Genomic DNA, 13,487 nt, shown 5'->3' with positions numbered 1-13,487 from the left:
CTCTTCTAATGACACTTGTAAAATATTTCACTCAAACTAATGCAACACCATTGATACTTTAAGGCCATTAAAATTTGCGACTGACTATGGGACATTGTGATTCGGTACCACGTAATCACACAGAGGAAGGCAACAGATAACGACATCCATGTTAATCAACTCTCATTAAAATTATTTGTTTCTGATTTATGAAAGAATCTGTTTTCAAGAACAAAATCCTTATAACCCAGGAACTACCTTCATTTACTGCAAGCCCATTGAGTCCTATAGCTATCCTGACTACACTCCTCTCACTCTGCTGCTTCTAAGGGCTCCATTCTATTCTTCTAGCCTCTACCATACCAATTCTGACAATGTCACCATGACACAATCATGATAATGACATCTGTTGGCAGAATCTAGATGGTGACAAGGAGGCAAACAGGGGTGAGATAGATTGGATGACTGAGTTGCGTCACAACAACAGCCTCACACTCAACATCAGCAAGACCAAGGAATTGACTGTGGACTATAGGAAGAGGAAGTCAAGAGAAAACATACCTTGGTCTGGTACATGGTTTGGAAATGTTTAGAAAGGTGGTTCCCAATGTGGGCAGTGAAAGCTTCTAAGTGGATGAAAGAGATAAAGAAGGCAGTGGCGGGTGCTTGGCAGCAAGGGGGAGTAGCTGAGGGATTACTGTCTTAATTTAAGAAGTGAATCACTTATTATAAGCATTTAATCTCAGTGCCTCATAATTAATTACAATGATTACATAGATAGATAGATAGATAGATACTTTATTCATCCCCATGGGGAAATTCAACTTTTTTCCAATGTCCCATACACTTGTTGTAGCAAAACTAATAACATACAATACTTAACTCAGTAAAAAATATGATATGCATCTAAATCACTATCTCAAAAAGCATTAATAATAGCTTTTAAAAAGTTCTTAAGTCCTGGCGGTTGAATTGTAAAGCCTAATGGCATTGGGGAGTATTGACCTCTTCATCCTGTCTGAGGAGCATTGCATCGACAGTAACCTGTCGCTGAAACTGCTTCTCTGTCTCTGGATGGTGCTATGTAGAGGATGTTCAGAGTTTTCCATAATTGACCGTAGCCTACTCAGCGCCCTTCGCTCAGCTACCGATGTTAAACTCTCCAGTACTTTGCCCACGACAGAGCCCGCCTTCCTTACCAGCTTATTAAGACGTGAGGCGTCCCTCTTCTTAATGCTTCCTCCCCAACACGCCACCACAAAGAACAGGGCGCTCTCCACAACTGACCTATAGAACATCTTCAGCATCTCACTACAGACATTGAATGACGCCAACCTTCTAAGGAAGTACAGTCGACTCTGTGCCTTCCTGCACAAGGCATCTGTGTTGGCAGTCCAGTCTAGCTTCTCGTCTAACTGTACTCCCAGATACTTGTAGGTCTTAACCTGCTCCACACATTCTCCATTAATGATCACTGGCTCCATATGAGGCCTAGATCTCCTAAAGTCCACCACCATCTCCTTGGTCTTGGTGATATTGAGACGCAGGTAGTTTGAGTTGCACCATATCACAAAGTCCTGTATCAGTTTCCTATACTCCTCCTCCTGTCCATTCCTGACACACCCCACTATGGCCGTGTCATCAGCGAACTTCTGCACATGGCAGGACTCCGAGTTATATTGGAAGTCTGATGTGTACAGGGTGAACAGGACCGGAGAGAGTACGGTTCCCTGCGGCGCTCCTGTGCTGCTGACCACCGTGTCAGACCTACAGTCTCCCAACCGCACATACTGAGGTCTGTCAAGTAGTCAAGTAATCACCTCACCTCTTGTTAACCTACTGTTCTCTAAGACTCTGCTTTGCCAGCACTTCACAACAAAACAGTGATGGTTTACATGCCTTATACATTTCATTGCTCTTTGTTAAATCTGGAAAGCCCTATACAATTGGAGAAGAACTGATTCTGCCAGTAGAAGTTCTGAGTACAGTTTTGCACAAGTCACCAGACGAAATAATTAAAATGATTCCACTCAGTGACAATTCTGTTCAAAGCTGAATAGATGAAATGTCTGAGAATGCACATTGTACAGCACACTTAGGACAACAGAATTTGCTCTGCAATTGGATGAATCAACTTTGCCAAGGAACAAATCTTTGCTTCTTAGCTATGTTCACTTCATAACAGATGAAAGCATAGTTCAAGACTTACTTCAAGGGGACTAGAAATAAATGTGAAATCAATATTTTGGGTTGTTGAACAATTTTTCAAAGAGAAGAACATTTCACTCACCAGATGGGACACCATCAATGACAAGGCGCTACCACAGGCTTATTACTTTCTTGAAAAAACCTGCACCTAACTGTGTAATTCAGACAACATCTTATAAAAAACCTAAGTGATTGGCTGCACAAATTATTAAATTCTGTTATCACAGCAGTAAAGAAAATCAGAAATCAGATGGCTCTCAAAATGAAACAGCCTGAGACGCTTTAAAATTCTTTGAAGACTCAACTGTTTCATTCAGTAATCAACTTAAGAATATGAAGCATGATATGGCTTATTTGTCAGAATTATTCAAGGTTTAATGAAATCAATGTTCATTTGCATTGAAATGGTGAGGTATCAAAGTCAAATCAGTCATCTCCACATTTCTGTCCAAGTTAATCCTATTTAAGTGCAACATTGGCCTTCACAATCTTTTCCAATTTCCGAGCCTCTCTGAGTTGGATGCAAAAGAAAGAATACCAGATGACAATCTTCGAGTATATTGTGCCTACCTGGGTGTGGTGTATAAAGACGTGTCAGAGAGATTACAGGATCTTCTCATGATCCAAATTCCAGAATGGGTAATAAATCCATTCCTGAACACTTATAATAAGGAATTAACAGGAGAATGGAAGAATTGATCTTGCAACAAAATTACTTTGAGCTGAAACCACGGATCAAAAAAATCATATCAAGACTTTTGGTTACAGAAAGAAATCTTTGAACACGACTGCACTGATAAAGGTCTAAATATTCTTTATTGCCTTTCCAATGTCATATTTAGTGGAGTACAGTTTCAGTGCAGTCGCCCAACTTCTCTCAAAGCAATGAAACAAACTGCAAATTACTGAACATGAGGATCTAAGACTCCTTCTGAGTGATATTCAGCCTAACGTTGAGAAGCTGATATCACTGCACCAAACCCATCCATCTCATTCAAAGGTGTAAAAGCAATGCAGCAGTGAATAGTTGAACTACAAATGGATACTCTAAAATCATTGATGAAAATTGTCTTTACTGCAATTAAATAGATAAATAAATGTATTTGTAGTTTTAAATATGTTTGAACAATATTTGCAATTATTTGTCATTGCTTTGAATTTGCAGTTCCTATTTTCTTTCACTGTGTATTGCAAATCAAAATTCTTATAGTCTTTATGTAATGGCTGGAAAAGGAGAGGGGGATGCTGGGGAAATGGTCTGGGAGCCAAGGGAGCAGTAACCCAAAAAAGTTTGGGAATCATTGGTTTAGAAGAACATGGGCCAAATGCAGGCAAATGGAACCAGCTTAATGGGCATCTTGATCTGCATGGATATGTTGGACTGATGGGCCTTCTTTTGTGCTGCATTGTTCTACGACAATACCCTTTCATTTTCCAGGGACCCATACAGATTTTCCAGGTGAAACAGTAATGAACCTCCTCCAACTAACAATAGCGAACACCATAAAGTGGCAGTCATATGGTGTCCTCTACGGTTTACAAGTAGGTTTTATATCTAGCGGCAGGAATAACAAGCTCCTGTAAAGTGAGTTTAGGGAGTGAGGTGCTTAATTAAAAGACAAGGATGGTGATCACAGGATTGCTATTCATGTCACACCCTATTGAAGCAAGAAGCCATATAGATGGAGCTTAGGAATAATTTGTCTGTCTTACTTGTTAGACTCCTTGCGTTAAAATAGATATGGCCCAGTCTCACATTCTTCTCATGTGCCTACTAGATTGAATTAATTTTCTTTCTATATTTGTCTGATCCCAAAATACACTCCTTCTCTGTATATCTATCCCCTGCCATATTATTTTAAAGCCTCCCCAACAACACTAGAAACGCCCACCTCTAAAACCGCAAGGATGTTGGACTAAATGCAGTTCAAATATAATCTGGCTTTTGCAGGTTCCAATTTCCCTACAAATGGTAACAGTAATCCAGAATTCTAAAGACCTTCCTTCTGCACCATCTCTTCAGCCAGGCACTTGCCCTTTTCCTATATTCACTAGCACATGGCACCAGAATAAGTCTCTGATCGAGGGAAAGTGAACAATCAGCATTAGTTGCCTCTTCAATGCAGCAGAGTGCATCCAACTACGATACTTAGCTTAGACTAGTCACTCAGTTTAAAATTACCTAAAAGCTAGAAAGTTCATTATGACAGTGACCATGACCTATATTACGAGACAATCTAGACACCGATGCAGATTTCTATAGCCACTAACATAGGAAAGACCTAACTTTTAATTATATTGATTTTCCAAGAGCTAGAGGTAAGAAAGTGGTTCCCTGCATGCTTTGAAAGATATGATCTAAGAACATACGATCATCATCTGATGGAGTCCTGGCTACTGTTTCCAACCTGCACAGAATAACAATGTTCCTATGATTAACATTTTTAAAAACATAGTACCGGTAGTTCAAATAAGAGATACGAGATTGCAAATGATGGAATGTGGAGCAACAAACAATCTGCTGGAAGAATTGTTCAGTTAAGCAGCATCTGTCAAAGGAAAGGAATCGCTGGTGTTTCAGGTCAAACACCAGCATCAGGACCAAAACTCATATAATTCAGCATTCAAAAAATGCAGTGCTTCACAAACTAATTTCTAGTATCTGAAAAATTTTTAAGTCAGCAGAAGGAAAAATAACTTAGGGAAAAGAAATAAGCTAATAATTAAAATGCAGCCAACGACTACATTTTAAATAATTATATTCCAACCAATCCACCTAACTACATACCTTAGAAGCCTGGGGAGTGGAAATAACATGCACTGTACTGGGCTTGACTCCATTAGCTCTTGATCGTTTAAAAAGTGCAAATCTGCTTTTCCTGCGGCCCCTGTCTCCATTTGGAAGAGAACCGTTGTACCTGTGAATGAAACAGGTGTTACATATAAACTACCATTTATTGCATTTGCCAAAACTTAACCAATTGTACAATTGGAAAGAGTTATACTTCATAGGTTTGTTTCAATTGGTCAGGTAACAATTCATGCTATTGAAATGTAATAGAATACTCTAAAGAATATCCTCTTCACATTAGCATTATAAAATAATACTAAAAGCTGCATTTCCAAGGTATTGTTAAACAGCTGAATTTTACATTTACTTAAATACTGTTTCTTGTCATATAAGTGAATGACTTAAATTGGCTAAAGACTTGCAGCTGTGAATAGTGAGCCTCAACAGGAGGATGAAATGCTTTATCTTTTGCCTGAAGATGGTTAGACAAGTTAGTCATATCATTAATAATATATCTATGAAACCATTCCTTCATGTTAGCTAGTTAGTTACCACTGGTCTTCATGCCCTGCCTGATCTGCAGAACTTTAATCTGATCCACTGGATCAATGGCTCTACACACAGTGTGCTGCTCAGTATGCATGTACTCCTGTACTGTAGCCTTACTGGGATGGCATCTCATCTACGGGTACTTCAAATGTGTTCCACGGATGATCAACTTACTGAAAAAGCATTGGTTTCCCTTTTGCAGCAGAATGTGGAATGTATCAGGCAGTGAAATAGATTTTCAGCATTGCTTATTGCAGCTCATTTATGTGCAAATTTAAGATGCTAGATCTGAATATATCCTTTTGGCAAGATAACATAAGGTATTGCAAAAAGAGATGTCGTCATATGATGACAGCACTCGTCCATCACAAGAGCTGTGTATTGGTTACTTCAGGCAAAACAGTTCTATATAGAGTTCACATAGATTTCTCCCCTTGTATTGATTTACCCTCAGCCTGCTCTATCTCCAGTCCAGTAGCACTTAGATGACATATCATAGAACTTAATGTTTCAAGGATATTGCAAAAAAATTGATTAGCATCAATACATTCTTCCTTTTCCAAGATATAAAGTTTTAACATGTTTTAGGACGTGTTCTGGAGTTCGGATAACAGCAGAAGATTAACTTTAGCAAACAATCTTTAGACCTGAATGAGAATTGTAGATTAAATTTAAACTACAAGACTGGACAACAGCTTCCTTAAACTGTGGACTCCAGTTAATTGAAAACCAGACAATGCTGATTAACATTTATTTTGGGTATTTAGAGTGTGGGGTGATGAAGGAGGAGTAAAAATTATATGTAATCCAAAGGAAGCATTGTACCTACACTGAAAATATAGAATTTTCCTTTGATCTTTAGTATGTAAAAGGTCATGTAACATTGGTCGAACAAGCCTCTTCCTCCGAAAGGGTTTCAATATGATGCCTGCTGCTCATTTTTGTTGAATAAAACACTACTGTATCCACTAGCTTCAGTGTCTCTCTGGAGATTATGTTCATATTAAAACAACATGGGGTTCAAAATGGCACAATAATTAATAATGCATTTGTCAATAGTTTGACACATTCGTGGTTTCAAACTGCACTATTAGAAAGATCTAAAAATAACTTTGTATCACAACCAGTACCAAGGGGACAGTGTATCATCACCTGGAGTAAAAAGCTGATTTTGAGCCAGCCGGATCAGCTAATCACCTGTGTTACAAATAACTAAGCAAGGAAGTTAACCAAAAAGGTAAAGATTCAGGAAAATCTTTCTGACTTTTCATCTGTGGCTAATGGCAATTCTATTCACAATCCCTTAACATACGAAGCAGCTCATACCTTAGTGAGGTAACACCTAGATAATGTTGGATATGGGCTAAGAAGTGGAAAATGGCATTCTCAGCACAACAGTGCAAGATAATGATGAACAATCTATCCCTGACATTCAATGGATTACCATCGCTGAATTGCCCTATCATTAATATTTAAGGATTACCACTGACCAGAAATCCAATCAGACCAACTATACAAATATTGTGGCTGTAAGAAATGGTCAGAAACTCAGTATTCTGCAGCAAGTGACTCACCTCCTTACAGCCCATGGCCTCTCTACCATCTACAAGGCACAAGTCAGAAGGATAATGGAATCTTTCCACTTGGCTGTATGGTTGCAGAACCAAACCTCTACAAGCAGTCAACATCATTAAAGATAAATTAGGTCACATGACTGGCCTAGACTGCACACATTCATTTTCTGCACCAGTGTCTATACTGTGTACCAGTGACAAAATGCACTGTTCTAATGACTGAGTTAAAGTCCTGATACAGTGTTTCAATGCGAAATATTGACTATCCCTTTGCCTCCACAGATGCTGCTTGATCTGCAATAAGATGGTATGGACTGGATGGTGGGATTTTTGACAATATATGTCACTTTCTTGAGTCAGTGCCTCATGTAGATTTTTATCGATGGTGGGGAGGAATATCTTGTGATTTACTGGGCTGAGTACACTACTATGCAGCTTCATGCATTCTTGTGCATTCAAGGTCTCATATACCAGATTAAACGAGTACCAATACTCTCTACCACAAGCTGCAATTTGGTGAGTCTCATCAGAACCCTCTCCAAAATGTCCACATCCGTCCTGTAATGTGGTCATCAGAACTGAACACTATACTCCAAATGTGGCCTGATGATAGCTTTATACAGCTGCAACATGACTTGAAGATGTCTTCAAGGTGTTTCAAGAAAATGGCTCAAATTTACCCCAAGGACAATTAGGGATGGGCAATAAACACTGACATTTCCAGTAACAAACAGATCCAGAAATTTAATTTTATTAACAGCCTCTATTCCTATTTAATGTCACTATATATAATCCTGGTTTCACAATTTTTGTTAGTTCAATAACTCTCTTAGTAGGAATATTTGGTTGCTTCGAAGCCTCTCACTAACCTATCGACCTCCCTACCACTAATGGACCAGACCACCAAAATCTATTAAATTGACCAATACAATTTGACTCTCTCTCCCTCCTCCATAATCTCTTCCAACTCCCAACAGACCCATCTACATTCAGCTCAACTGTAATCTTGTGCTACAGATTTTTCTATCAAACGTTAGGGCATCTAAGTTAAAAGTTTTGGATTCATTATTATATATTGAAAATTAAGCTGTGTGTTAGTTGGTACGACAAGTTAGATAGAATAGGATATTCACTGTATGAAAATATCAATTCCATAATATTTTAATAATAATCAAGACACTGTGGGAGAGAAGGGCTTATAAAATACAAGCAAAGGAATTAGCATTCCTCATAAGCTTCAACAAATGATTTTACATCTCCAAATGCAATATCTGGTATCCAGACAAAGCCAGATGATATTTTACTCAGAAATTAAGGAACGAGTCACATTAGCTTGGATGCAGATAAGGGAAAGACAGACTCTGGTGTCAATACAGTTGAGTTGGTTAGGTTGATAGTTAATATAGGCTTATCTTAAATAATTATCTAAATAGGGCTCTTGAGGGAAGCCAGATATAAGAAATATACAGTAACTATCCCTCATCAAGGAGGAGCTATTTGCTTCATTAAAGGGCTAGAGTTATTAGATTTGTGATGTAAAGCAGCATTTGCCAATCCCTTGAAATAAGTATTTAAGTGTGTGTGCAAAGGATTAAATTTAGCAGCTAATCAACAGCTCTACAATGTCAGTCCTTCACGTTACTCTTTGCTTAACAACTTGATTATCGTATGAAGATCTCAGAAGAAAACCACTGTTGTCACAGCTAATGCAAAGTCATCTCACTGTTTACTGCAATTCATCATGCATTAGTTAATGATTAATTAATAATTAATTATGGCATGATGAATTGCAGTAAACAGTAAAATGTCTCTACATCAGCCCCGGATATCTCAAGGGAACTAATCTGTTATGCACTGTATGGCTCTTTATACACCCCACCCCACCCCCTCGGAAGTTTCCATGTTTTGTTGTTCCAGTGGATTTAATTTGGTTTTTTTTTACTCTAATCAACAGAAAAACATTATTTTGTGTCGAAGTGAAAGCAGATTAATTACAATATAAAATGCAAAATAATTGATTGCATAAGTATTCACCCCCTTCGAGTCAGTAATTAGGAGATGCACTTTCGGCACTAATAACAGTGTGGATAAGCCTCCATCAACTTTGCACATCTGGACATTGCAATTTTCCACATTCTTATTTGTAAAACTGTTCAAGCTATTCAAGTCAGATGTATGGGGATCATGAGTGAACATTCCTTTTCAAGTCCAGCCATAAATTCTCAATTGGATTGAAGTCTGAGCTCTGACTTGGCTACTCCAGGACATAAACTTTGTTGTTTATAAGCTATTCTTGTGTATTTCGGCTTAAAGCTTGTGGTCATTGTCTTGCTGGAAAACAAATCTCCCAAATCACAGTTCTCTTGCAGGCTACATCAGATTTTCCTCCAGCATTTCCCTGTATTTTGCTGCAATCATTTTACCCTCTACCTTCACAAGCTTTCCACAGTCTGCTGCAGTGAAGCATCCCCACAGCATGATGCAGCCACCACCATACTTCACCAAAAGGATGGTGAGCTTTTGATGATGTGTGGTGTTTAACTTATGCAATTAGTTTGATGGTCAAAAAGCTCGATTTTGCTTTCATCAGACTAAAGAACTTTCTTCCAGCTGACTTCAGAGTCTCCCACATGCCTTCTTGATAAACTCTAGCCAAGAATTCATTTGAGTTTTTTCAACAATGGTTTTCTCTTTGCCACTCTCCCATAAGTCTGCGACTGGTGAAGCACCCAAGCAACAGTTGTATACACAGTCTCTTGCATATCAGCCACTCAAGCTTGTCCTCCTCCAGAGTTGGCACATGTCTCTTGGTGACCACCCTCACTAGTCCCCTACTTGCATGGTCACTCAGTTTTTGAGGACAGCCTGCTCTAAACAAATTTACGGCTTTGCCATATTCTTTCCATTTCTTGATGGTTGACTTAACTGTATTCAAAGGGATAGTCAGTGACTTGGAAATTTTCTTGTATCCTTCTCCAGACTTATACTTTTCAATAACCTTTTCACAGAGTTGCACGGAGTGTCCTTTTGTTTTCATGGTGTAGCTATTGCCAGGATACTGACTCACTGGCAGTTGGTCTTTCCAGATACAGGTGTATTTTTACTATAATCAGTCGAAACACCCTGACTGCACACAGGTCTCCAAAAACAAATCTCCATTTAACTAAGTATGTGAGTTCTAAAACCAATTGCCTGCACCAGTGATTATTTGGTGTGTCATATTAAAGGGGGTGGGTGAATACGTACACAATCAATTATTTTGGTATTATATTTGTAATTAATTTACATCACTTTGTAGAGACCTGTTTTCACTTTGACATGAAAGAGATTTTTTCTGTTGATCAGTGTCAAAAAAAAGCCAAATTAAATCCACTGTGATTCAATGCTGTAAAACAACAAAACATGAAAACTTTCAGGGGTAGAGGGTGAATACATTTTATAGCCGCTGTATGTCTCAGGAACAATCTTACAACAGGGTATAAATTTAGACATTAGATGCTTAGTTTGCAACATAAATATCTTACAATTCTGCCAATAAATATCCAACAGATTCATATAAAGTTAAAAAATGGAAAACATTTAATCCAACATGTCCATGCTAATTAAAAAGCTATCCAGCCCTATTACCATCTTCCAGAATTTGGTCAAATGTCCTGCATGATTCTTCATCTCCCTCTAATCCTCCTACCAATTATATTGGATGATTACTTTCTAATTTTGACCCCTGGGCTAGGGAATATTAATTACCCTTCCATTTACTCTAACTAGGCATTTCATATTTTAATTCGCCTAAATTCAGTCTCCCCTCAGCTTCTGTTCCAGAGAAAACAATTCCAACCTAACCAATCCAGGTATCATCCTTGTAAATGTCTTCTGCACCATCCCTGTGCAACTACATCTCCCCTGCAGAAATGATCAGAAATACTAGCGATATAGCTAGTATTGTACTCCTCTCTGGTACTACTTCCATCGGGACTAGTATACTTTGACCTAAATTAAGCAGCTGCTCAAATTAGCTGAAGTTTTATGGAAATATTGAAAAAGGTATAAAAGAGTCAAACCACTGTTTAAGTCAGTAACAAATTATGTAATTAAATTAAAACAAAACAAATGAGAACACCATCAATACTACTATAGCACTATAAAATTGTGTAAAATTCCTTGCAGCTATCGACAGATGAATTAATGCAGTGTACGCTGGCATGTTTTTTGATTGACTATAAACTAACAAAATCAGCAGACACTAGTGGAGATAAGAGACCACTTTCATACAATCCTTTCCATGATTGCATCTTGTAAATCTTCATTTTCATTGTAACATTCTAGACGACTCTTCGAATTTTTCATAGTTCCTAACTTGTTGAATTAGCAAAATTGTTTCATTTTCACTCCCACCCATTTCTGGCATCTCTATGCCTGAATGCTTGACAGCAAAACAGTTCTGAATTGTCTCTCTGCTTATTTCTCACTAAGTATCTGTGACAAAAATCACTGCTTTTTGAACACAAACGCATGCAACTGGTGCTATTTAGAAACTGTTCGCTCTAAGCATGATGGAGTGTCTAACAAGCACACAAGAGCATGCGACTGATGTTAGTTAGAAAGTGTTCGGCAACACTCTCCTGTCCCAATTAAGTGCACCATGGCCCAATTAACTGGAAGCCACTGTATTCCACAGTCTTGACTAATGAAGGGAAGAAATAAAGGGCATTACCAATTTTCAGCTTCTAGTTTAACTACACATACTTAATGCCAGTTACATGGTACTGGTATTTTTACTGTCATTACAACCACAAAATCCAGCTCAATACTTCAAATGGGATCTAAACAATAAACTGTAAAGATATAATACTTTTTTAAAAAACTCAATGACCCTCTTTACAAGGCAAATATTCTAGGCATTTTCTTAGCCACCTCATTAATTTGTTCTGCAACCTTCAAAATTTGGTCCACATCCAAAAATCTTTCTCCTATCATGTAAATTGTATTATCTCCATATTGTTCCTCTAAATTTCACAGAGCTGTGAGACAGTTCAGTACCAACTTTAAAGAAAGAAAGAGGCTGAACATGTAATGATAAACGAAGGAAATGAACATAGAACGTAGAATAGTACAGCACAGTACAGGCCCTTCTGCCCACAATGTTGTGCCGACCCTTAAATCCTGCCTCCCATATATCCCCCCACCTTAAATTCCTCCATATACCTGTCTAGTAGTCTCTTAAATTTCGCTAGTGTATCTGCCTCCACCACAGACTCAGGCAGTGCATTCCACGTACCAACCACTCTCTGAGTAAAAAACCTTCCTCTAATATCCCCCTTGAACTTCCCACCCCTTACCTTAAAGCCATGTCCTCTTGTACTGAGCAGTGATGCCCTGGGGAAGAGGCGCTGGCTGTCCACTCTATCTATTCTTCTTAATATCTTCTATACCTCTATCATGTCTCCTTTCATCCTCTTTCTCTCCAAAAAGTAAAAGAGTAAAGAGTAAAGCCCTAGCTGAGGCAGCAAACTTAGGCAATCCTAAAGGATTTTGATGAAAAATATAAATATAAATGAAATTAAAACAAACCTCCCAATTTATTGAAAGATCACATATGCAGTGATTAATACTGCCGTTCCAACTTTGTTCAATGGATGCTTCAGCAGCAACATTGTCAGTTTCTAGTTCAATTCGCATTTAAGAACAGCAGTGTGCTGGACTTTGCTCTGAGCCACAAACATCAAGAATCTGAGAAGACCTGTAGTTTCCCATAAACTTTCTGTGGGGTTTTGCATAATGTGTTCCAGTCAAATAATCATCTTATATATACAACATTCTTAACGGGACATGACAGCAGTGACAAGCATGACACGGCAAGAAACTGCATATTTCCTTAACCTATCAAATTCAAGAATTATTAAATAATTCTGCAGTGTCTGCATCAGGAACTGCCTGTTAGAATATCAATTATAAATCAGCTACAGAAAGACATAGAGAAAAGAAAAACCAGCTAAAAATAAAAGGAAAGAAAACATTTCTAATGATAACTAAAACACAAAGAGTAAAATAACTCTCCTCTTGTAGAAGTTAAACGTTAGTGTCAAAATCATTGTATTTAAGAAAAAGTTACGAAGACATACTACTGTTAAAGAGGTTTAAAAAAAAAATGACAAGCTAAGTGTGCATCTATGAAATAAGTGCAGAAGCTTAACTTCTCCCGAAGTATCTGAATATTAAGCCAAGTAAGAAGATCACACTTCTGTGAACTTTTTGCAGGAATATAACATTTTGCATTTCTATTTCTAATTGTACATACATAATTGCAGAAAATTGCTGCCTGATTGAAACACAAAATACAATCCTTATCATTTCTCCAACTGAAAACTATATTGTCGGTTCATCAA

At 38.0% G+C, this 13,487-nt stretch overlaps 1 protein-coding gene across 5 annotated transcripts in view; it reads right to left on the bottom strand.

Annotated features, from left to right (window-relative positions):
• The window catches only part of LOC140724997 (E3 ubiquitin-protein ligase pellino homolog 2), a 137,732-nt gene that overhangs the window by 40,153 nt on the left and 84,092 nt on the right, over nt 1–13,487 (bottom strand). For all 5 annotated transcript variants that reach the window (XM_073039900.1, XM_073039904.1, XM_073039901.1 and 2 more), the window contains one exon: nt 4,976–5,105. In XM_073039900.1, the coding sequence (XP_072896001.1) occupies nt 4,976–5,105 (130 nt within the window). The remainder of the gene's footprint in view (nt 1–4,975; nt 5,106–13,487) is intronic.

The sequence above is a fragment of the Hemitrygon akajei genome, chromosome 3 (genome assembly GCF_048418815.1).
Source record: "Hemitrygon akajei chromosome 3, sHemAka1.3, whole genome shotgun sequence".
Lineage (NCBI taxonomy): Eukaryota > Metazoa > Chordata > Chondrichthyes > Myliobatiformes > Dasyatidae > Hemitrygon > Hemitrygon akajei.
The sequence above is the reverse complement of the archived record's forward strand: the minus strand, read 5'-3'. Positions and strand labels throughout refer to the sequence as shown.